At 66.0% G+C, this 21556-nt stretch overlaps 2 protein-coding genes across 2 annotated transcripts; one reads left to right on the top strand and one right to left on the bottom strand.

The window, feature by feature from the left end:
* The first annotated feature begins 41 nt into the window (after positions 1 to 41).
* LOC311530720 (TNF receptor-associated factor 1-like) lies at positions 42 to 7743 on the top strand. Its single transcript, XM_084647549.1, has 8 exons — positions 42 to 100; positions 2229 to 2445; positions 3655 to 3724; positions 4042 to 4113; positions 4348 to 4620; positions 5213 to 5390; positions 6309 to 6457; positions 6540 to 7743. The coding sequence occupies exons 2-8, from the start codon at positions 2249 to 2251 to the stop codon at positions 6756 to 6758; spliced, it is 1158 nt and encodes a 385-aa protein (XP_084503675.1). The 5' UTR covers positions 42 to 100; positions 2229 to 2248; the 3' UTR covers positions 6759 to 7743.
* Positions 7744 to 7885: 142 nt separating this feature from the next.
* Positions 7886 to 19311, bottom strand: DDAH2 (DDAH family member 2, ADMA-independent). The gene is made up of 7 exons (XM_084647550.1): positions 19077 to 19311; positions 13857 to 15224; positions 11128 to 11227; positions 10666 to 10739; positions 10387 to 10506; positions 9935 to 10078; positions 7886 to 9112 (listed from the first exon to the last, which is right to left on the bottom strand). Exons 2-7 carry the CDS (start codon positions 14154 to 14156, stop codon positions 8996 to 8998), a joined length of 855 nt encoding a protein of 284 aa, XP_084503676.1. The 5' UTR covers positions 14157 to 15224; positions 19077 to 19311; the 3' UTR covers positions 7886 to 8995.
* Positions 19312 to 21556: the final 2245 nt, after the last annotated feature.

The raw sequence follows: 21556 nt of genomic DNA, 5'->3' as shown, positions 1-21556 counted from the left end.
GCGGCGGGGCCGGCACGTCACGGGGGGCGGGGCCCGCGGGGGGGTCCCCGGCCGGCGCGGGGCGCAGCCAGCCAGACACACGGACGGGCTGGATCGGGCGGTGAGCGACCCCCGGCGCGGGGCACGGGCGGGCGGAGGGTGCAGGGGGTCGGGGGGCTTCTGTGGGGCGGGAGGGGGACGGATGGCGGGGGTCTGTGGGGCTGGCTGGGTGGGGGATGGGGATGGATGGGGGGCCTGTGGGGCTGGTCGGGGGGACAGATGGGGGTTCTATATGGGGCTGGTTGGGGGGAGGGGGACGGATGGGGGGGTCTGTGGAGTGGGGGTGAGGGTGGGGCGATGGGGAGTCTGTAGGGGGGTCTGTGGGACTGGTTGGGGGGATGGGAGACGGAAGGGAGGTCTGTAGGGAATCTGTGGGGCTGATTGGGGGGATGGGAGACGGATGGAGGGGTCTGTGGGGCTGGTTCGGGGATGGGGCGGATGGGGGGGTCTGTGGGGCGGGGGCTGAGGGTGGGGGGATCTGTGGGCTGGTTGGGGGAGGGGGGCGGGGGATCTGTGGGGCTGGTTGGGGGGATGGGAGACGGATGGGGGTCTGTGGGGCTGGTTGGGGGAGGGGGGACAGATGGGGGATCTGTGGGGCTGGTTGGGGGGATGGGGACAGATGGGGGGGTCTGTAGGGCTGGTGGGGGGGCGCAGGGGGGGTCTGTGGGGCCGGGGCAGGGCGGGGGATGGGGGGTCTGTAGGGGTATCTGTGGGGCTGGAGGGGGCGCAGGGGGCTCTGTGGGGCGGGGCTGGTGGGGATCTGTAGGGGGGTCTGTGGGGCTGGTGGGGTGTGTGGGACTGGTGGGGGGCGCAGGGGGCTCTGTGGGGCGGGGGGTCAGGGTGGGGGCTGGTGGGGTATGTGGGGCGGGGCTGGTGGGGTGCGCGGGGCGGGGGATGGGGGGGTCTGTAGGGGGGTCTGTGGGGCAGGGGGTCAGGGTGGGGGCTGTAGGGGGCTCTGTGGGGCTGGGGGGGCGCAGGGGGGGCCTGTGGGGCCGGGCCCGGGGCGGGGGATGGGGGGGTCTGTAGGGGGATCAGTGGGGCTGGGGGGGGCGCAGAGGGGTCTGTGGGGCGGGTGACGGATGGGGGCTGTAGGGGGGTCTGTGGGGCTGGTGGGGGGCGCAGGGGGCTCGGTGGGGCTATAGGGGGCTGGGGGGGCGCAGGGGGCTCTGTGGGGAGGCGGGGGCTATAGGGGGCTGTGGGGGGCGCAGAGGGCTCTGTGGGGCTGGCCGGGGGGTCTAGGGGATCTGTGGGGCTGGCTGGGGGGGTGCCGGACCCGGGGCGGGGGATGGGGGGCTCTGTGGGGCGGGGGGTCGGGGTGGGGGCGGGGGGGCTATAGGGGGCTGTGGGGCTGTGGGGGGCGCAGAGGGCTCTGTGGGGCTGGGGGGCTATAGGGGGCTGGGGGGGCTGTAGGGGGCTCTGTGGGGCGGGGGGGTCTGTAGGGGGCTCTGTGGGGCTGGGGGGGCGGGGGGGCTATAGGGGGCTGGGGGGGGGCGCAGAGGGCTCTGTGGGGCGGGGGGTCTGTAGGGGGCTCTGTGGGGCTGGGGGGCTATAGGGGGCTGTGGGGGGCGCAGAGGGCTCTGTGGGGCGGGGGGTCTGTAGGGGGCTCTGTGGGGCTGGGGGGGGCGGGGGGGCTCGGCGGGGCGGGGGCGGGGGGGCTATAGGGGGCTGTGGGGCGGGGGGGTCTGTAGGGGGCGCTGGGGGGGCGGGGGGGCTATAGGGGGCTGTGGGGGGCGCAGAGGGCTCTGTGGGGCGGGGGGTCTGTAGGGGGCTCTGTGGGGCTGGGGGGGGCGGGGGGGCTCGGCGGGGCGGGGCGGGGGATCCCCGCGGGTCTCTCCGGGAACGGCCGCGGGCGCTGGGGAATCCCCCGGGGGACTCGGGCCTCGTGGGCCGAAGGAGCGGCCGGGAAAAGGCCCCGCCAATCAGAGCGCGGAGGCGGGTCTAAGTGAAATGGGAAACGCCGTCGTCTCTGAGCCAATCAGAGCCTGGGGAATGGGGACCGCCACCGCTCCCGGCCAGTCAGCTCCGGGAGTGGGATAAACCTCCGCCCCCGGCCAATCAGCGCGCAGGGAATGGGATAGACCACCGCCTCTCAGCCAATCGCTCTGAACGGGGGGCGGAGGGCGGGAGCCCCGGCTCTCAGCCAATCAGCGCCGGTTAACCCCTTCCCCTCCGGCTCTTTCTCCCCGCAGGCATCCCCTCCCCCGCTGAGATGAGTTTCCTAGTCGTCAGCCCCTGGGGCAGCACCAAGCCCATCCTGGCCCCCAGCCCCGCCCAGCAGGGGCAGCCGGAGGGGCCCCCCGGGGGGGCGCCCGGACCCTGCGAGGGGGGATCCCGCTGCGACGGGTGTCAGCTGCAGCTCGCGGAGCAGGGGCGCAGGATGGACTGCGGGCACCACCGCTGCAAAGAGTGCGAGCAGGGCGCCGGGGGGCAGGGGGCGCGGGGGGCAGGGACGGAGTGGGGGCAGCAGGGGGCACCGGGGGCAGGGACGGAGTGGGGGCAGCAGGGGGCGCCGGGGGCAGGGACGGAGTGGGGGCGGCAGGGGGCGCCGGGGGGCAGGGACGGAGTGGGGGCAGCAGGGGGCAGGGACGGAGTGGGGGCGGCAGGGGGCGCCGGGGGGCAGGGACGGAGTGGGGGCGGCAGGGGGCAGGGACAGAGTGGGGGCGGCAGGGGGCGCCGGGGGGCAGGGACGGAGTGGGGGCAGCAGGGGGCGCGGGGGGCAGGGACGGAGTGGGGGCGGCAGGGGGTGCGGGGGCAGGAGGCACAAGAAGGCATGTGGCTGCAGGGGGAGCGGGGCAGGAGGCACCAGGGGGCACAGGGCTGCAGGGGGGCAGCAGGGGCAGCGGGGGGCTGGGGGGAGCGGGACAGGAGGCACCAGGGGGCATTGGGTTGCAGGGGGGCAGCGGGGGGAGCGGGGGGCTGTGGGGAGCAGGACAGGAGGCACCAGAGGGCACGGGGCTGCAGGGGGGCAGCAGGGGGAGCGGGGCAGGAGACCACCAGGGGGCGTGGGGCTGCAGGGGGGCTGGGGGGAGCGGGGCAGGAGGCACCAGGGGGCACAGGGCTGCAGGGGGCGCGGGGGCAGGGACGGAGTGGGGGCAGCAGGGGGAGCGGGGCAGGAGACCACCGGGGGCACAGGGCTGCAGGGGGGCAGCAGGGGGAGCAGGGAGCTGGGGGGAGCGGGGCAGGAGGCACCAGGGGGCACAGGGCTGCAGGGGGCGCGGGGGCAGGGACGGAGTGGGGGCAGCAGGGGGAGCGGGGCAGGAGACCACCAGGGGGCGCAGGGCTGCAGGGGGGCAGCAGGGGCAGCGGGGGGCTGGGGGGAGCGGGACAGGAGGCACCAGGGGGCGCGGGGCTGCAGGGGGGCAGCGGGGGGCTGTGGGGAGCGGGGCAGGAGGCACCAGGGGGCATGGGGCTGCAGGGGGGCTGGGGGGAGCGGGACAGGAGGCACCAGGGGGCATGGGGCAGCGGGGGGAGCGGGGGGCTGTGGGGAGCGGGGCAGGAGCCACCAGGGGGCACAGGGCTGCAGGGGGGCAGCAGGGGGTACTGCACTGCGGGGGGCAGCAGGGGGCGCTCTGCCCTGCTAATACCCTGGCACCTTTTCCCTCCTGGGCTTTGCAGGGCCGGGGAACGGGCCTGTCTCCAGTGTCTGGAGGACCAGGGAAAGCAGCTGCTCAACGACCTGGACCGGGTACGTGCATCTGGGGGGCGGGGGACGATTCCAAATTCAACCCCAGCCGCGCCGCGCCCCGCCTCCCCAGCCTGGCTCGGGGGGCGGGGAATGGGGCACAGGGCCTGTCCCCTCTAGGGGGCGCCGGCTCCCACCCAGCCCCAGGGTGGGGACTGGCTGGCTGAGGGGGCGGGGAATGGGGCACGGGGTCTGTCCCCCTCCAGGGGGCGCCGGCTCCCACCCGGCCCCAGGGCGGGGACTGGCTGGCTCAGGGGGGCGGGGAATGGGGCAGGGGCCCTTCTAACCATTTGCGCCCCCCGGGGCTTGGCCTCCCCTAGGACACCCACCGCCCCCTGTCCCCGGAGGAGCTGGTTTCTTGGCCGTACGGTGCCCTGAGCTGCCACGTGCGGGTAAGTCCGCGGGCAGGCGGAAGGACACCTGGCGCTCGTGCTTGGGCAAGATCTAGTCCCCCCATCAAAGCACCAGGCGGATGGAGGCTTGGGGACTAGTATTTCCAGGGGCGCTGTGGGGCAGGGAGCCAGCAGGAGGCTCAGCAGGGGGCGTTCTCCCTGGGCGGGCGGGGCTGGCCCCACAGCGGTACTGGGGGGCCCATGGGCTCAGCTCTCTCCTCTCGCTCCTAGCAGGTGCACCATGGGAAGGTGGAGGAGGCCGAGTCCCTGCCGGCCCCGTCCCACCAGCGCCTCCTGCTGGAGGCAGTGCAGGGGGCGGAGGCGGCCCGGGGGCGGCTGGACCAGCGGCTGAGCGAGGTGGAAGCCCAGCAGAAGACCTTGCAGAACATCGTGACGGTGCTGAGCCGGGAGATGGGCCGGCGCGACGGGGCCAGGGGCTCGGCCGACAGGGGCTCGGCCAGCGTCCTGGGGGAAGCCATGGCCCGCATCCTGTACCTGGAGGAAAAGGTCGGCGCTCGCCCCACAACTGAGGGGGAGCAGAACCCCCCTCGCCCGCTCACGGTTGACCTCTGACTTTTCCCATTTGGCCCCTGCTCCCAGAGTTGACCTATGACCCCGGCTTGGCCCAAGGATTTGACTTTTGAGTCGTGAGCCCTCAGCCTCCGGCCCCATGGTTTAGCCAAGAACTTTCACGGTTGGTCCCTGACCTCTCACGTTGGTCCCATGGCTGCCCTAAGAGCTTTCAGAGTTGACCTGTGACTTCATGGTGATCTGTGAGTTCTCACATTTCACCCCTCGCATTGTACCCATGGTTGGCCCACATGCTCTCACCTTTGACCTCTGACCCCTCCCATTCGATCCAGGGTCCAAAAGTCGACCAAAGACCTTTCAGAGTTGACCTACAACGCCCCCTATTGGCTTCCACCGGCTCCCCCATGGTTCAGCATGGGCCCATGAAGCCTGAACCTTGACCCATGACCTTAGCCTCGTTGTCCCATCTCCTCCCTTGTGGTCTATCGCGCCCTCCCATGAACGTCCCAGGCACCGACTTGACCCCATACCTCAACTCCCGCCAACTTCTCCGTCTCCTTCCCTCCAGGTGGCCCAGCAGGACTCGCTCCTGGCCATCAAGGACGTGATGATCAGTAGCCTGGGGGCCCAGGTCCAGGCCCTGGAGCAGACCTCCTATGATGGACACTTTCTCTGGAGGGTCCCTGACGTGGGGCGAAAGTTGCAGCAAGCCCTGTCCAGACAGATACCTGCAGTCTACTCCCCCCGTGAGTGCCATCGCCAGGGAGCAGAGGAAAATCCCCCAGCATTCACCACACCTTGGCCACAGCAATACCATGTGGCAGAGAGTTCCCCAGCCCAACACCAGGTGTGGGTCGGTGCAAGAGGCAGCAAATCCCCCATAATGCACCTCAACAGGGATGCATCACCCTGGAGGATATCCTGGCTGTGCTAATATCCAGCAGCAGGGAGTTCCGCAGTTTAACACTAGCCTACATCAAGGAAAACAGCGGAGGATGTTCAGAAATCCCCCTCAATGCTCTCCACGGAGGCAACATGCCTTCTGGGGATATTTTAGATACGTAAATATCCAGTAGCAGACAGTCCTGCAGGCAAAACACTAAGACCAGATGGCGATGTTGAGGTCTGTGACCCTATAATGCTCCTCACCAGACAGCAAAGCCCCACAACTGGACTGTCCTCAGCACAATGATATCCTGTTGTGGGGAGTTCCAGAGGTTAACAGCGGGCAGAGTATAGCCCCCAGAGTGCACCTCAACAGGCATTATCCCCCAGAACACTTTGGGCATGGTGAAATCTAGTGGCAGGTAGTTCCACAGATAAACGCTATTGAAAGTAATTAGCTCTACAGCAGACAACCAGGCAACAGTGGTGGGAAGTAATAAATCCCCCATGATGTGTCAGTCTGCCTGGAGTAGCCCTCAGCACAGCAGCGTCATGGGTCCTGGAGTCCCACAGGTTAACAGTGGCCCCAGGTCAGTGCGCTTAGTGGAACACGGGGGAGGGAAGCAGAAATTCCCCCACCACGCACTTCATCAGGCAATCGTCTCCTGTGAAATAGCTTGGTATGGTAATATCATGGGGCAGGGAGTTCCACAAGCAAACGTGTTTGTAGGCGGGAGTGGCAGATATCCGTCATCTCTCTCTTTCTCTGCCTCCATCAGCCTTCTACACCAGCCGCTACGGCTACAAACTCTGCCTCAAGGTTTACCTCAATGGGGACGGCACCGGGGCCGGGACGCACATCTCCCTCTTCTTGGTGCTGATGAGGGGAGAATACGATTTCCGGCTCAAATGGCCTTTCCGTCACAAGGTGAGAGGGGCACGGGGCCTGTCCCCTCTAGGGGCCCGGCTGGACCTCTAGCGACCGTTAACCCTTTCAATCTGCTCCCCAGGTCACCTTCACGCTCCTGGATCAAGCCGGCGAGCGGCACATCTCGAGCTCTTTCCAGACGGCGGATGGCTCCTCTTCCTTCCAGCGGCCCGTGAGCAAGTGCAACATAGCCAGCGGCCTCCCCGAATTCTTCCCCCTCTGCCGGCTCCACGCCCCGGAAGCCACCTACATCCAGGAGGACACCTTAGCCTTCGAGGCCCTGATCAACGCCAGCCTCTAGGGCGGGGCAGTTCGCCCTGCGGCCCCCGGGCCCGGGCCTCGCTCAGGCCTCGAGACATTGCCGGCAGCTTAAACTCCGGGGTTGGCATCTTCCAAGCTGTCCGCCCGCACCGCCTCTCCCCCCGCCACGCCTTCGCCCAAAAGGGCCCCGCAAACACCACGCTTCCCCTCTGATGGCTTCACCTCAGAAGCTGGCCACCAAAAATGGAGGTTGACCCCACATGGTAACCACTGCGGAGGAGGGTTTCAAGACCAGACGACCCTGACGTCTCTCCCGCGATGGCCCCCCATGACCGGGTTCTGCCTCTTCTGAAAGCTTAGTCCGGGACGGTGGCCACCAATGATGGAGGGTGAGCCCTCGGGGCAGCCATCGTGGAAGAGACGAAGGTGGAGGGAGACCCTTAAGCGTCATCCAAGATGGCTGACCATGAAAGATGGAGGGGGGCTGTTGTGGCAGCCATCTTGGCAGCTGTTCTGACAGCAGAGGGAGATGGCGGATGAGCCGGTGGCCCCCACTTAAGGTCTCCCTCACACAGAGAGGGTCAGCTATGGGGTGATCCCCCCCCCCACAGACCCCCATAAACACAAAGCCCCCCAACAGTATGGAGCTCACCTCCCGTGCCCACAATTCCCCCCACACCTCAGAGACCAGCTGCACAGCTGTCCCTGGGGAGCTTGTTCACCAGCTCTTATTTTTGTAGACCCTACAAAAAGTCACACTGAACGCGACTGCCGCAGCAACATGCCACGCAGCTCTGGGCTTTTCGGGCGTCCGATTGTCCCGCTGGGAGCGGGGACAGAATGACCAGAAATGGGGCGTTTTTGTATTCAATACGCCAAAGCGGACTGGAATATTTAAGAAGGAAAATATTTTTAACTGAATTAAACTCTTATTTATTTGGGTGACACTAAATCTATTTATGGATCGCAGCGGCTGCTCTTGGAGGGGGTGACGTTTAGTGCATCCCCCTGCCCCCCAAACTGAAACTGGGTCCCGTGGAGAGAACTGAAATTGAAGTGAGAGGTTTCCCCTCTAGGGGATGTTGGCTGCGTGGGGGGGGGGGACTGGGTGGCTCAGGGGCAGTGGGGTACGGGTCCCCCCCAATTGAGACACCACTCTGAGGGGGCTAAATTGGTTCAATTCTTTATTGTGTCATGGATCTCAGAGGCAGTGAGAAGCTCTGCCCTAGGGGGCGCTCCTACTCCACATCACAGGGGGCTCCTAGGAGCCCCCCTAACTACTCTAACACACACACAAGGCACCCCTGTCTTGGGGAGGGGCAGTCACCCGTACATAGCTAAAGGTCTGGGATCCCCACCGGCCCCACAGCAGACTTATCCAGCCTGGTATCCCAGCGCTCCCACCAAGGATCAGTCTCACAGACCCACAGTCACGACAGCTAACGGGGGAAGGGGTTGTACTATAGGGGTGTGGCAGTGGGGAGCGAGTTGTGTTTCAGGGGGTAAGAGGGCTAACCCCCAAAAACACCAGCACCATAGATTAGTGGATGAATGGCTGGGGGGGAAGGCAGCAGTGGGGCTGGAAGATCCTAACCACAGTGAAAGGTCTCCCCTAATTCAGGGATCTCAGGTACCCGAGGTCCTCCAGTGCCATGGCTTCAATATTGGGGTCCCCATTGTGTGGTATAACATACTGGTGTCCCTCAAACCCCCTCCCCATGGTGGCATGATAAATCAGGGTCCCCCAAACCTTCCACTATCCCAGCAGGACATAGCTGGGTTCCCCCAAGCCCCATATGAGGGTGGGCTCTAACCCCTCCCTCCCCAGGCCACCCACTAAGTATAGATGGGTCCCACCCACTGTTTCCCCTCCCCGCAAAGGAACAAAGGGTTTCCCAACACTTTGGGGGGCCCCACCTAATAGGCCTTCCACCCTCTCCTGCTAATGGGGTACCCAGCCCCCCTGCTCCCCACTTCCCAAGAAGGCAGGACCCCATTATTTTCAGGGTCCACAACACATGTTGTGGGAGGTTCCAAATATTCCCCAGGCTGTGTCTGAGGCTAGGCTTTTGGGGGATCAGGGGAACCCCACTTTCCAGGCAGGTGAGGGGGCAATGCTGGGAAAGGGTGAATGCCACTTCCCAGATAGAGGACAGCGAGTTGAGGGGCACCCTGAGGTTGGGGGTGCAGGGCGTGGGCTGGGTAAGATGTGGGGCATACAGGGAGGATGGGGGGGACAGGGGGCTCCCCCATGTAGCTGGTGGGGGGCTGGAGGCACTAGCGGTCGAGCTTCTTGTTGATGAGAAGGGAGCAGGAGCTGAGGGCCCCCCCCAGCTTGGCCACCTCGCTGCAGGCGGCGGGGATCAGGGTGAGGTCGGACAGCTTCTGGAAGGGCTGTGGGGAGAGACAAGGGTCAATTTGGGGGGTGCAAAGCATTGTGGGTAAGGAGAAGCCATTTCTATGCCCCGTCCTTTCCATCGACAGCCCCACCCACTCCTAGCCCCGCCCTCCTATCCTAAACCCCGCCTCCAGATCGCCAAGCCCTGCCCCCATTCACTCCACTTCACTGATCCCCTATGCCCCACCCCCAGTTGCACATGCCCCGCCCTCCTATCCCAAACTCCGCCCCCAGGTCTCCAGATCCCCCATGCCCTGCCTCAGCCACTCCTAGCCCCACCCCTAGATTCCCAAGCCACGCCCCCACCCACTCCGAACCTTGTCCCCAGGACCCAGTCACAAATTCCCCTGCCCACTCCTACCCCAAACCCCCATGCCCTGCCCCCACTCACTCCTAGCCCCGCCCCTAAAGCCACATGCCACTCCCCCACCCACCTCAAGTCTTGCCCCAGACCCATCTCCCCTCCCCCCATGAACCCCACCCACTCCAACCCTGAGCCCCGCCCAAGAAAGCCCCTGTTCTCAAAGCCCCACCCCCTGTCCCGCCCCCTCCCAGCCTGCAGCTGCAAACTCCACCCCTGACCCCCCCCTCCACAAGCAACACCCCCTGGCACTCTGCCCCCACCCTCACTAGAGGCCTAAGCCCAACCCCAACCCCATCCAACCCCCACTGATCCTTAAGTCCTGCCCAGGGACCCCAAACCACCCCCATCCACCCCCAGCAGGGCCTTAAGGCGTGCCCATGAACCCTCCAGTCAACAAAGCCTTTAGCCCCGCCCCCAGCAGCCATACAGCTCCGCCCCCACCCCGCCCCCTCACCTGCAGGCTGTTGGGGAACTCCTCGGGGCTGCGGTGTAGCAGGGCGCTGCCCTTGGGCCCCAGCCGCACGTAGACGCAGTTCCCGGCGGGGTCGTCCGGCACCGTCAGTGTGTCGTAGTGGTGATCGGTCAGCTGCTCCATGGTCTGGGGGTGGGGCCAATGGGGGTGAGAGCAGGGCCTGGTGTCCCCGTCCTCCACACAGTCCTTAGATCAGTGCCCTGGGCCCACCCGGCCCGGTATCCTACTGCTGACACCACAGCTCAGCCCCCTGAGCCCACCCAGCTCAGTATCCCACCGCAGCCACCACAGCTCAACCCCTTGAGCCCACCCAGCCTGGTGCCCACCTCTACTACCACAACTCAGCCTCCGGGGCCCACCCAGCCCAGTATCCCACCGCTCCCACCACACCTCAGCTCCCCTGGGCTCAGCCAGCTCAGGATAGGCCCTGTTACCCTCATGGCTTTCCTGGCAGCCTCACTGCTTCCGATGGCCACTGTGTCCGGCCCAGCCATGCTACAGAAACTCTTCAGATGGGAGGAGCCCGCCACGGGGACAGTAGAGACAGCAAAATCCTGGCACACGGGGAAGGGGGAGAAAAAAAACCATGCATGGATCCCAGCTCTGCCAGCGTCCCTCAGTCCCGCCCCGCAGCCCTGGGAAAAGGGAGAGTTGCGGGGTGGGAGCCAGGACTCCTGAGTTCTCTCCCTGACCCTGCCAAAATTCCAGCTCACCCGAAAAGTATCCGCCACCATCTCCGCCCCTCTGTGATTGGTCCATTTGGAGATGCCCACAAAGAACTCTCGACCTGTAAGGAGACAGGAACAGGCGGGACAAGACTCACTAACCCTCAAGATGCCATGGCCAAATTAGCTCCCATTGCTTTGGCGTCACTCAGATACTCCCAAGCTGGAGCTGGCCCCTTGGATGACCCATTTGCTACCCCACCAGCCCCACCTCCCCATGCACCATCAGTCCCCCTCCCCCCAAAACCGACCTCCCAGTGCAGTCAGGAATTGATCAATGCCCTTCGAATGAAGCGGGGGGGGGGGGAGAGAAGGGAGTTAGGACTCCTGGGTTCTATCCCCTGCTCTGGGAATATTAGGCAGTTTGCTCCACATCGCCCCCTGCTGGTTCACACCCAGGGTACAAGCCATGGCTACTTGCCCTCCCGTTGCCAGGGGTCGGGCGCTCACCTGTGAAGAGCACATCGCTGCCATCCAAGGTGGCCCCGTCATCCGTCACCTCCACCACCCGCATCTTCAGCTCCTCCAGGACCTTCTTAATGCTGATGATCTGGATCGAGCCCCCCACCCCCAACAACAGAGATTAACTCTTTCAGGGGATTCCCCTACACTTCCCCATCCCACTGGCCCATCCCTTAGCAACCCCATGAGACTAACTACCAGGCAGGCTTCAGGGCCTACACCCAAGGAGAGAGAGATTGTGAGGGTTCCAAAATGGCCACCAACACCCCCTTGCTGGCACCCCCAGTTGGAACCCTTGTCCTCCCCAACCAACCCTGCCAACATGTGCTCTTTGACCCCATCCAATGGCTCCCAATCCAGGCCTCTGGCACTGCTACTACGAGGCAGGCTTCAGCGGCCTACACCCAACATCAAGAAGAGATTGTGAGGGTCCAGAAATCGCTGCCAACACCCCCTCCCCGGTGACCCCTGTGGACATGCTCGCCCTACCCAACCAGCCCCAATGATGCAGGCCCTTTGACCCGGCCCCACGGCTCCCAACCTAGGCCTCAAACTTCACTACTTCTAGGCAGGCTTCAGCGGCCTACACCCAACTCCAGGAAGAGATTGTGGGGCTTCAGAAACGAGTGCCAACGTCCCCTCTTCCACTTCCCCAGCCTACCCCGCCCATGTGTGTCCTCATCCCGTGGCATTCAGCTCACAAGCTCCCGAGTTGCTACTACCCAGCAAGGTTCAGCAACACGGGCTGGCTCAGGAGGGTGGGAAAGGGGACATGGGTTTTTTCCCCCCCTTTAGGGGGCACCGGCCCCTATCCAGTCCCAGGGCAGGGACAGGCTGGCTCAGGGGGGTCAGGAATGGGGCACAGGGCCCTTAATCTCTAGGGGGCGCCAGTTCAGATCTGGCCCCAAAGCAGGGGACTGCTTGGCTCGGAGGGCAGGGAATGGGGCACGGGGCCTATCCCCTCTAGATGACTTCCAAGGGCCCCAGGGAAAATGAGCCCCAGCTGTCCCACGGACTAGGAGCCGCTCCAGCCAACGCCGGGATATTTCGCCAGCTCGCTGCCTCGTCCGCTGGGAGGAGCTAAAGGGAAACATTGGCCCTCGAGTCTTCGGCCGCCCGCCCAGGTGCGTTGCACGTTATTGCCACCGGGGGGCGCAACCGCATCACATTCCAGGGCACCCCTCAAACTCAGGGAAGCCGGGTTAGCAGAGATCGCGGGGCCGGCCCGATTCAAAGCGTCCCGTCCCATCTCCCCCCTCAGCTCGGAAGCGACTCACTCAGCCAGGGCCGGAGTGGGGGGCTGGCCAGCTGTGCCCCAGAGCTGGGGGGGGGGTGGGAGGGAACCCAAGAGACGGGGCCTCAAAGCGTTGGGGGGAAACGTGCCGGGAAAGCCCTGGGTCTGGACCAAGGCATCAGCAGCTGCTTGGAGAAACCTCCCTGGGGCGTCTCCTAAAATAGCCAGAGCTGAGCCGAGGTTTATCCGGCCGGGAATTCAGGGAACAGAGCCCAGGGCTGGAGTAGCCAGGAGCCAGCCCCCCCCCCCCCCCGCACGGGCCGCCCCGCTCCCCACAGCGCCCCCTGCTGGGAGAGGCCAGGACTGGACTAGCCAGGAGCTCCCCCTGCCCCACCCCACACCCTGTGTTTCTGGTAAGGGGTCGTTAGTCTGCAGCCAACAAGGTCCATCCAGATCCCAGCATAAGAGCAGCTCATCAGGATCGACATGTAGGGGGCGCCGGCTCCCCCCTGCCCCAGGGCGGGGACTGGCTGGCTCAGGGGGGCGGGGAATGGGGCAGGGGCCTGTCCCCTCCAGGGGGCGCCGGCTCCCCCCTGCCCCAGGGCGGGGACTGGCTGGCTCAGGGGGGCGGGGAATGGGGCAGGGGCCTGTCCCCTCCAGGGGGCGCCGGCTCCCCCCTGCCCCAGGGCGGGGACTGGCTGGCTCAGGGGGGCGGGGAATGGGGCAGGGGCCTGTCCCCTCCAGGGGGCGCCGGCTCCCCCCTGCCCCAGGGCGGGGACTGGCTGGCTCAGGGGGGCGGGGAATGGGGCAGGGGCCTGTCCCCTCCAGGGGGCGCCGGCTCCCCCCTGCCCCAGGGCGGGGCTGGCTGGCTCAGGGGGGTCGGGGGGGTGTGTGTTGGGGGTGGTTTCCCAAAGGCCTCCAGAGGCTATGGGAGGTTTTGCATCACCGATGAGGTCATGCTGGGATGAGCAGTTGCCACGGCAACTAGGGTCAGGCGACAAACTCTCCTGGGGGGGCGGGGAGGGGGCTTGGCCTAGGGCCACCCTGGAGGAAGCAGATGGTGAATTAGCCTCCGCCCCCCCCCCCCGCTACAATAATTGATGGCTTAAGGAAGGGAGCACCAGCACCGCTAGACCCTGCTCCCCTCCCAGGGCCAGGTAAGGAACCCAGGAGTCCTGGCTCCCAGCCCCCTGCTCTAACCACTAGCCCCTCCACTCCCCTCCCAGGGCCAGGAAAGGAACCCAGGAGTCCTGGCTCCCAGCCCCCTGCTCTAACCACTAGCCCCTCCACTCCCCTCCCAGGGCCAGGAAAGGAACCCAGGAGTCCTGGCTCCCAGCCCCCTGCTCTAACCACTAGCCCCTCCACTCCCCTCCCAGGGCCAGGAAAGGAACCCAGGAGTCCTGGCTCCCAGCCCCCTGCTCTAACCACTAGACCCTCCACTCCCCTCCCAGAGCCGGGGAAGGACCCCAGGCGCCCTGGTTACCTCTCCCCGCCGCGCCGGCTCCCAGGGCCGGGTGACGAGCGCCGTGTCGCCCTGGATCACGGCCGCGTCCTCCACCAGCACGGAGAGGGGCAGCCCTTCGTCCGCCGCCAGCTCGATCACCTGCAGCCCCAGCTTCTGCCGCAGGATCCCGGTGTAGACCCCGTACTGCCGGTGGGCCTTGGCCAGGTCCACCGGCTCTGCCGGGCCCGCCCCGTCCCCGGCGGGCCGGGCGCCCAGCGAGTCCGGGACGCTGCGGACGATGGCGTGGGTGTATCTGCCGAAGGAGGAGGGACCAGCCATGGCTGGGAGCCCTGCGGTCGGTATCGCCCCTGCCCCAATCGGGGCAATTTCCGCACCAGGCGCAGAGACCGCTCGCCCTCCGCAGAGGGTAAGAGAAACTCGGCTCAATCGCCTCCCGGCTCGGGTCCCCGGTCGGCTGGCGGATTTCCCCTCTCACCGGCCAACCAACGAGTCCCGATCAGCCACCAAAGTCAGTTTCCCTTGGAGCAGCGTTTCTGATCCATTTCAAGGGATCCCCGGGCAAATCACCCAACTGGCCAAGCCTCCCCGGAGCACCCCTTCTCCCTGGCACTGGTCAGTTTCCCAGTCAATGACTCAGTTTCCTCTGATCAATTTCACGCCCTGGGCACCAACTCCCCCCTCAGCTGATCAATTCCATTCATCTTCCGGTCAATATCGCCCGGGGGGCATCCCTCCGCCAAGGGGTTCTGCTTCCCAGCAAGCCCCAGTTATCTGATCGAGAGAGTCTCCAGCCCCAGATTTCCCTGAGCCGTGGCCACCGGCCAATCAATTTCCCCTGGGGGCTGCTTCTCCCAGCAGCTGGGCCATTACTCCGGGGCAGTGGGCCGATCGATCTCTCGTTAGCATTAACGACCCAAGCAAGCAATCGCCCTTCAATCAGCCTCAGCACCCAAGCCTCGGATCAGCGCCCGCACTCGGTGCCACGTTGATCCATTTCTTCCTAGAGCCAGTCACCCCGTTAACCTCCTTCCGGGCTCCACATGGGTCTGTCAGCTTCCCTTTGGAACCGATTCGCTTCCTCCAACACCAGATCGATGCAGTTTCTTCCTCGGTTAAATTCTGCCTTGTCCGACTGCCAATCTGCTGATCAAATCCCGAGCTGGGGGAGGGGAGGGGGGCTGGGAGTCAGGACACCTGGGTTCTATCAAGTCCTCTGCTCAAGCAACCTTCATCCCAGAGTCCCCGAATCCAGGGGAAATTCTTTGCCTCTCCTTCCTTAGATCTCGCTCGCTCCAGGCGGTATAAAAATAAAAATTCCCTCCCCCCTTCCAGGAATTTGGGGAGGGAAAAAAACCCCTATTTATTGCGTCCACACAAGCGAGACTTCTGAGAAGAAAGCGAGAGATGCACGCAGTTAGGGTCAGTTCTGTTTTCTCGGCTTCATCCATCCGCTCGAAAACCACCCGGGGGTTTGTCTCCCCGAAACCCGGCCCCTCCAAAGTCAGTCTGAATTCGGTCCCTTGAGAATGCAGGCTACACACATCTGTTTTCTTCAGTCACCTCGTGTTCCCTGCCTTGCACACGGGCCCCCAAATCTGTCCCAATGAATGTCACCCCAGAGATCCACCGAGTCCTGTCCCCCACTAAGGCCACCCCCAAATCTGCTGCTTTAACATTCACCCTGAGTTCTGTCCCCCAGATCTGTCCCCATTAAACTCAGATATACACTTCCTCCACCAAGTCATACCCCAAAGATCTGCTCTGAGTTCTGTCCCCCATGAATGGGACCCCCCCAAATGGTGCTCAAAATCACCCTAAAACTCTGTCTCCCCAAACTGTCCATGACAAAGAGCCATACAAATCAACCTGAATTCTGCGCAACCCAACAATCTGCCCCCAGAGTCAGTCCCATACTAACAGGGACCCCCAAAACTCATCCCCTTGGAAGCCACACAAACTATCTGCCCCGTGCCCCAAAATCTCTATGCTCTTCCTCCCCCCCTCCCACCCCGGTAACTCACACCCCAAATGCCCTGCGGGACTCTCGCCCCATGAGAGCTTTGAGCCCAGAGCAAGGATCTCAGTAGTATCCTGGGTTCTCTCCCCGGCCCTGGGACGGGAGTGGGGGTCTAGTGGTTAGAGCAGGGGGGTGATGGGAGCCAGAACTCCTGGGTTCTCTGCCCGGCTCTGGGAGGGGAGTGGGAGGATCTAGTGATTAGAGCAGGGGGGTGATGGGAGCCAGGACTCCTGGGTTCTCTCCCCGGTTCTGGGAGGGGATGGGGAGGGTCTAGTGGTTAGAGCAGGGGGGTGATGGGAGCCAGGACTCCTGGGTTCTCTGCCCGGCCCTGGGAAGGGAGTGGGGGCTGGTGGGTTAGAGCAGGGGGGGCTGGGAGCCTGGACTCCTGGGTTCTCTCCACAGCTTGGGGAGGGAAGGCCTAGTGGTTAGAGCGGGGGGGGGGGCTGGGAGCCAGGACTCCTGGGTTCTATTCCAGGCCCTTCTGCAAATCACTCCTGTCCCTGAGTCTCTGTTTGTCCCCCCACCCTCGGTCTGTCTTATCTTCAGGACAGGGACTGGCTGTGACTTGTTTGTGCGGCCAACACACAATGGGGCCCGTGTCCAGCTGGAAAGAGAACTCAGGAGTCCGGAGGTGGGGGTGGGGAGGAAAAGGAAGGGGAAGGGAGCCTGGACTCCTGGGTTCTCTCCCTGGCTCTGGGAGGGGAGTGGGAGCTAGTGGTTGAGTGGGGGGGGGGGAGGCTGGGAGCCAGGACTCCTGGGTTCTAATGCAAATTGTGGTCTCAGTGGGGGCAGGAATTGCCCCTCCTTGTGTGTCTGTGCAGCGCCCATGTGACGGGTGAGGGGAGCCCGGGGGGGGGGGGGCACAGCATGATGCCCGATGTGGGAGGGCGGGTCTGGGTGGTGTCCGGCACAACAGGGACCTCAATGTCCCGGGGGGGGGTCTGTGCAGCACCTGGCACAATGGGGGGCCCCCCCGTCTCGACTGGGGTGTCAGATGCTCCTGTGAGACCAGCCTTAATTAATAATCAGTAGTCAGGACACTAATTGTCTAGTGGCCCTGTGTATAGCCCGGGACTCAGAGGGGGCGGGACCCTGTCAATGGCCCCGTTCCCCCCTCGCCCCCCCTCGATCGCCCCGGCCGCCTCTCGGGTGCCCCCGGCCCGATCCCCCCCTCACCCCACTCGATCGCCCCCGCCGCCTCTCGGGTGCCCCCGGCCCATTCCCCCCCTCACCCCACTCGATCGCCCCCGCCGCCTCTCGGGTGCCCCCGGCCCGATCCCCCCCCGCCCCCCTCGATCGCCCCCGCCGCCTCTCGGGTGCCCCCGGCCCGATCCCCCCCCGCCCCCCTCGATCGCCCCCACCGCCTCTCGGGTGCCCCCGGCCCGTTCCCCCCTCACCCCACTCGATCGCCCCCACCGCCTCTTGGGTGCCCCCGGCCCGATCCCCCCCCCGCCCCACTCGATCGCCCCCGCCGCCTCTCGGGTGCCCCCGGGCCGTTCCCCCCTCGCCCCCACCCAGGGTCTGGGGAGCCAGGCAGGGGCCGCGCCCAGATTCGCTCAGGCCGAAAATATGCAACAGCTGGTTCCTGTTACCTGTTACACCCCGAGAGACACAACCCCTCACACACACACACAGAAACAAACAACCGGAGACAATCTTAGACAGAGACACCCCCCCCAGACACACACACCCCCCCGGAGAGAGACGCACCACTTGAGACAGCCGAACCCACAGCCCGACTGCACCCCCAGAGAGACACACGCACCCTGCCAGCCACACACACACCCCGGCAACTCACAAGGCCTCCACGCCCACAACCCAGGGAAGAGAGAGACGGGTACACACCACACCCAGAAGCCCACACCCCGGGGCCACCACGGCTCCCCCCCCAACCCCAATCTGCTTTCACCCAGCCGCAACCTGAGACAACAAAACCTTCCAGGCCCCCCCCGCCCCCAAGTCAGACCGAGGGACACCCCCGACCCAGGGCAGATGACCCCCCCCCAGCAGAGAAAACAGGCTTGGAACAGCCCAGGGAGCGAAAGAATAACACACACACACCCCCCGGCAGATTTTCACACCAGGGAAATTCGGGGGGGGTTCCCCCCTTTTCTCCCCAGACTGTCCCAGCCCAGCTCCGAGGCCTTGGGATCCCTCCTCCGGGCAGCTGCTCCAGGTCCCACCCCACCAAAGCAGCCACCAGGTTGGGTTTTTTGGGCGGATTTGTCCCCTAGGACCATAAATAATCAATCTGGCTCCTTCCACTGGGGGCGGGGGGGGGGCGCTTCTCCTTCCTCAACTTCCCTGCTCCGACCCGCCACGCCCAGGGAGAGAACCCAGGAGTCCGGGGCCGCCCTGCTCCCACCCAGCACAGCCCAGCCCAGCCCCCACCCAGAGCCAGAGAGAGAACCCAGGAGTCCGGGCTCCCAGCCCCCACCCAGAGCCGGGGAGAGAACCCCGGAGTCCGAGCTCCCAGCCCCCCTGCTCTAAGCACTAGACCCTCTGTGCCCCACCCAGTACCCTCCCTCGGTCTCCAAACAACCCAGCTACCGCCTCTGGATCACCCCCAAATACTGCAACACCCCCACAGCCGTTCCCAGCTCCGCCAGCTGCCTGAGGGTCACCCCACAATCTCAGCCCCCCAGTATCCCCGCTCATCTCAGCCCTCCCTAAACAGCACCCCATAACGGCTGTTCCCCGGTAGGGAGCCCCAGCTTTCACAACACCCCAAAATCTTCAGCACCCCCCACACCCAGTCACCCCACAACCCCCTGAAAGGTCTCCCCCAAACCGCAGACGATGCCCCAGCCCCCCTTCGTTGGGCCAGAGCACCCCAGTAACTCTGCCCCCCGAATCCACCCCCTAACCCCGCCCCTCTGTCCGCCAACCCACCCTCCCTCAGCGCCCCTGAAACCACCCCAGCCCGCCCCATAGATCGGCCGCCTCTCAACTCCCCCCGCCCCGCCAGGTCCTCCCTACAGCCCCCCCGCCTCCTCCACCACACAGACACCCCCCCATACCGACCCCCAGGGCTCCACCCTTAACCCAGACCCCCCCGGGCCCCGCCCAGCGCCCTTCTCCTCCCCCCCCCGGCACCTCCCAAAGACTCAATCCTCTCCCCCCAAATCACCCAACCCCGCTCCAAGGTCCCCTCCGCCCGTCGCTCCAGCCCCGTCTCCAAACCTCCCCCCAAAAATCCAGCCCCCCCCATGCGCTCTTACTTCCCTGCGCCCCGCCCAGCGCAATCCGGGGGGCCGCTGGGTTGGGGGGTCTCTCTCCCCGGGGGGCGCCCCAAAAGGCCCCGGAGCTGCCGCGCCACGGGCTAGGGGCGGTTTCCTGCCAGCGACCCCCCGAGATCCGGCTGCGCGGGGCGGGGGGGCCCCGGGACACGTCGGCCTCGCCAGCCACCGAGCCCAGAAGCGGCCGCCCCGCCAGCCCCAGCCCCACCGCATTGTCTGCCCGGGAGGCGGGGCTAGGCAGGCCCCGCCCCCGGCCCCGCCCCTCGCTCACAGGCCCCGCCCCTCGCTCACAGGCCCCGCCCACTCGGCCCCCAGGGCCTTAAAAAGGGCATAACTGGCCCCGGGCTGGGATTGACGGACCGGGGGCTTTCCTGGGGACCCCGGAGCCGGCCTGGGGGGCAGACCCACGGGCAGCAGCCGGCCAGGGGAGCTCTGGGGCCGGGAGTCGCGGGGCCGAGGACGCGGGCAAGCCGGTGTCGGGCCCCATCCTGCCCCTCCTGGGGCCGCCGGGCGCCATGGGGCTGGGGGGGCTGCTCCTGGCCCTGCCCCTCCCCCTCCTCCTGCCCCCGGCGCTGGGGCTGCTGGGCCTGGGGCTGCTGCTGGCCGGGGGCGCCCGGGCTTGGCCCGGCTGCTCCTGCCCCGGCACCGCCCCCGGCTGGGGCTGGGCCTGGCGCTGGGGGGGCGCTGGGCAGCAAGGGCAGGGGCTGCAGGTTGGGAGTGAGGGGCACCCTGCCAGCCCAGCCCTGGGCTCCCCCCAGCTCTGCCGGTGCCCCTCACTCCCGACCCGCAGCCCCCGCCAGCCCAGCCCTGGGCCCCCCCCAGCCCTGCCGGTGCCCCTCACTCCCGACCCGCAGCCCCCCACTAGCCCGGCCCTGGGCTCCCCCCACCTCTGCCAGTGCCCCTCACTCCCGACCCGCAGCCCCCCACTAGCCCGGCCCTGGGCTCCCCCCACCTCTGCCAGTGCCCCTCACTCCCGACCCGCAGCCCCCCACCAGCCCAGCCCTGGGCTCCCCCCAGCTCTGCCGGTGCCCCTCACTCCCGAGCCGCAGCCCCTCTTAGCCCGGCCCTGTGATTCCATTGTTATGAACACAAGGAAAGGTCTGAGATTAACGGGGGAGGGCAGTGGCGGGGGGACACAAAGAGCCGGACAGATGGACACACGGACTTTCTCTCAAATTTCTCTCCCAGGTCTGAGGCTCCTCCCGTCCGACAAAACCAAGTGCCTTTATCTTAGCTACCTGGAAATCTGCTATGGGCCAGGGCTAGCCATTCTAGGCCAGTAGTAGCCAAATCCCCTAGGCCCCCGATGGTTTCCTTAGACATAACTAACGTTCACTGGCCAAAATAGTGTGTCCCTCCCACGGGCCCTTCTGTGCTGTCGCCCAGCCCCCGGGGGAGTTGAGAGCTCCTTGGGTCACGGTGCCGCGGCGTTACCACTGGAACCTACTGACAGCAAGGGCAGCTGGATAGGTCGGCACAAACATCTGGGGAGAAGCTTGGGCAGGGGGGTGTGTGTGCTGCCCCCTAGTGGCTGGTGTATGTGTGTGTGGGGGGGCGGTCCTTGCTCCCCTGACGGCTGGCTCTGTCTGTTTCTGAGCTTGTTTGCCTCGAGGCCTGTTGGGTGTCTGTTGTGGTTTGGCTCGCCTGCCATCTGGGGCTCCTCTCCCGGGGGCGGTGGGTGTCTGTGCGTCCCTCCTGGCTGGGATTCGCCGTCTGCCTGTCTGAGACGTCTGTTGTCTCCTCCTCGCACGCGCCATCTGTGTTTGGCCCCCGCCACGTCTGCCATGTTCCCCCTCAGGCGGGGAGCAGCCGGAAGCCGCTCCGGGCATGCGGCTGTCTCTGTGGGGGTGTCGCTGGTGGGGCCGGGCATGCGGCTGTCTCTGGGGGGGTGTCGCTGGTGGGGGCCGGGTGTGTGTGTGGGGGGGGTGTCTGTTCATCTCCTGGCTATGCTGGGGGGGGGGGCTCCGGGGCACAGTGCTGGGCCTCGTGTGTCGAGGGGGAGTCTCCAGCCGGGGGGGAAGCGGGAGACTGCGGGATGGTCCCAGCGGCAAGGGGCCCGTGGGAGCCCCATCCCGTCTGTTGGTGTCACGCTGCGGGGGGCAGAGTGAGATACACGGACCTGGGGGGCCCTGGGTTGTGGGTGTGAGGCAGGTTGGGGGCCGAGGCCCCACCCCCCACGCTGCAGGTCTCATCCCCGCCAGCAGGGGGCAGAAGGGACCCTTACACCCCGCCCCCGCCCCCAGGGTCATTTAGACCCAGCTCAGCGCCAGGGCTTAGCAGAGGTATTAACGCTCTGCCCCCGGGGGGCGTGGCTGGTCATCACACCAGCTTGGGGGGTGGGATCACACCCCCCATGTAACCCCACGCACCCACCCACCGGGCCCTGCTGCCCGAGCCGAAACACACAGGAGAAAATCACCAAACATGGCCCCTGGCTCTGCCGGTGCCCCTCACTCCCGACC

Source organism: Lepidochelys olivacea (assembly GCF_965140295.1).
Source record: "Lepidochelys olivacea isolate rLepOli2 genome assembly, chromosome: 14".
In the NCBI taxonomy this organism is placed as follows: Eukaryota; Metazoa; Chordata; order Testudines; family Cheloniidae; genus Lepidochelys; species Lepidochelys olivacea.
Note: the sequence above shows the minus strand (reverse complement) of the source record. Positions and strands in the feature narration are given on the sequence as shown.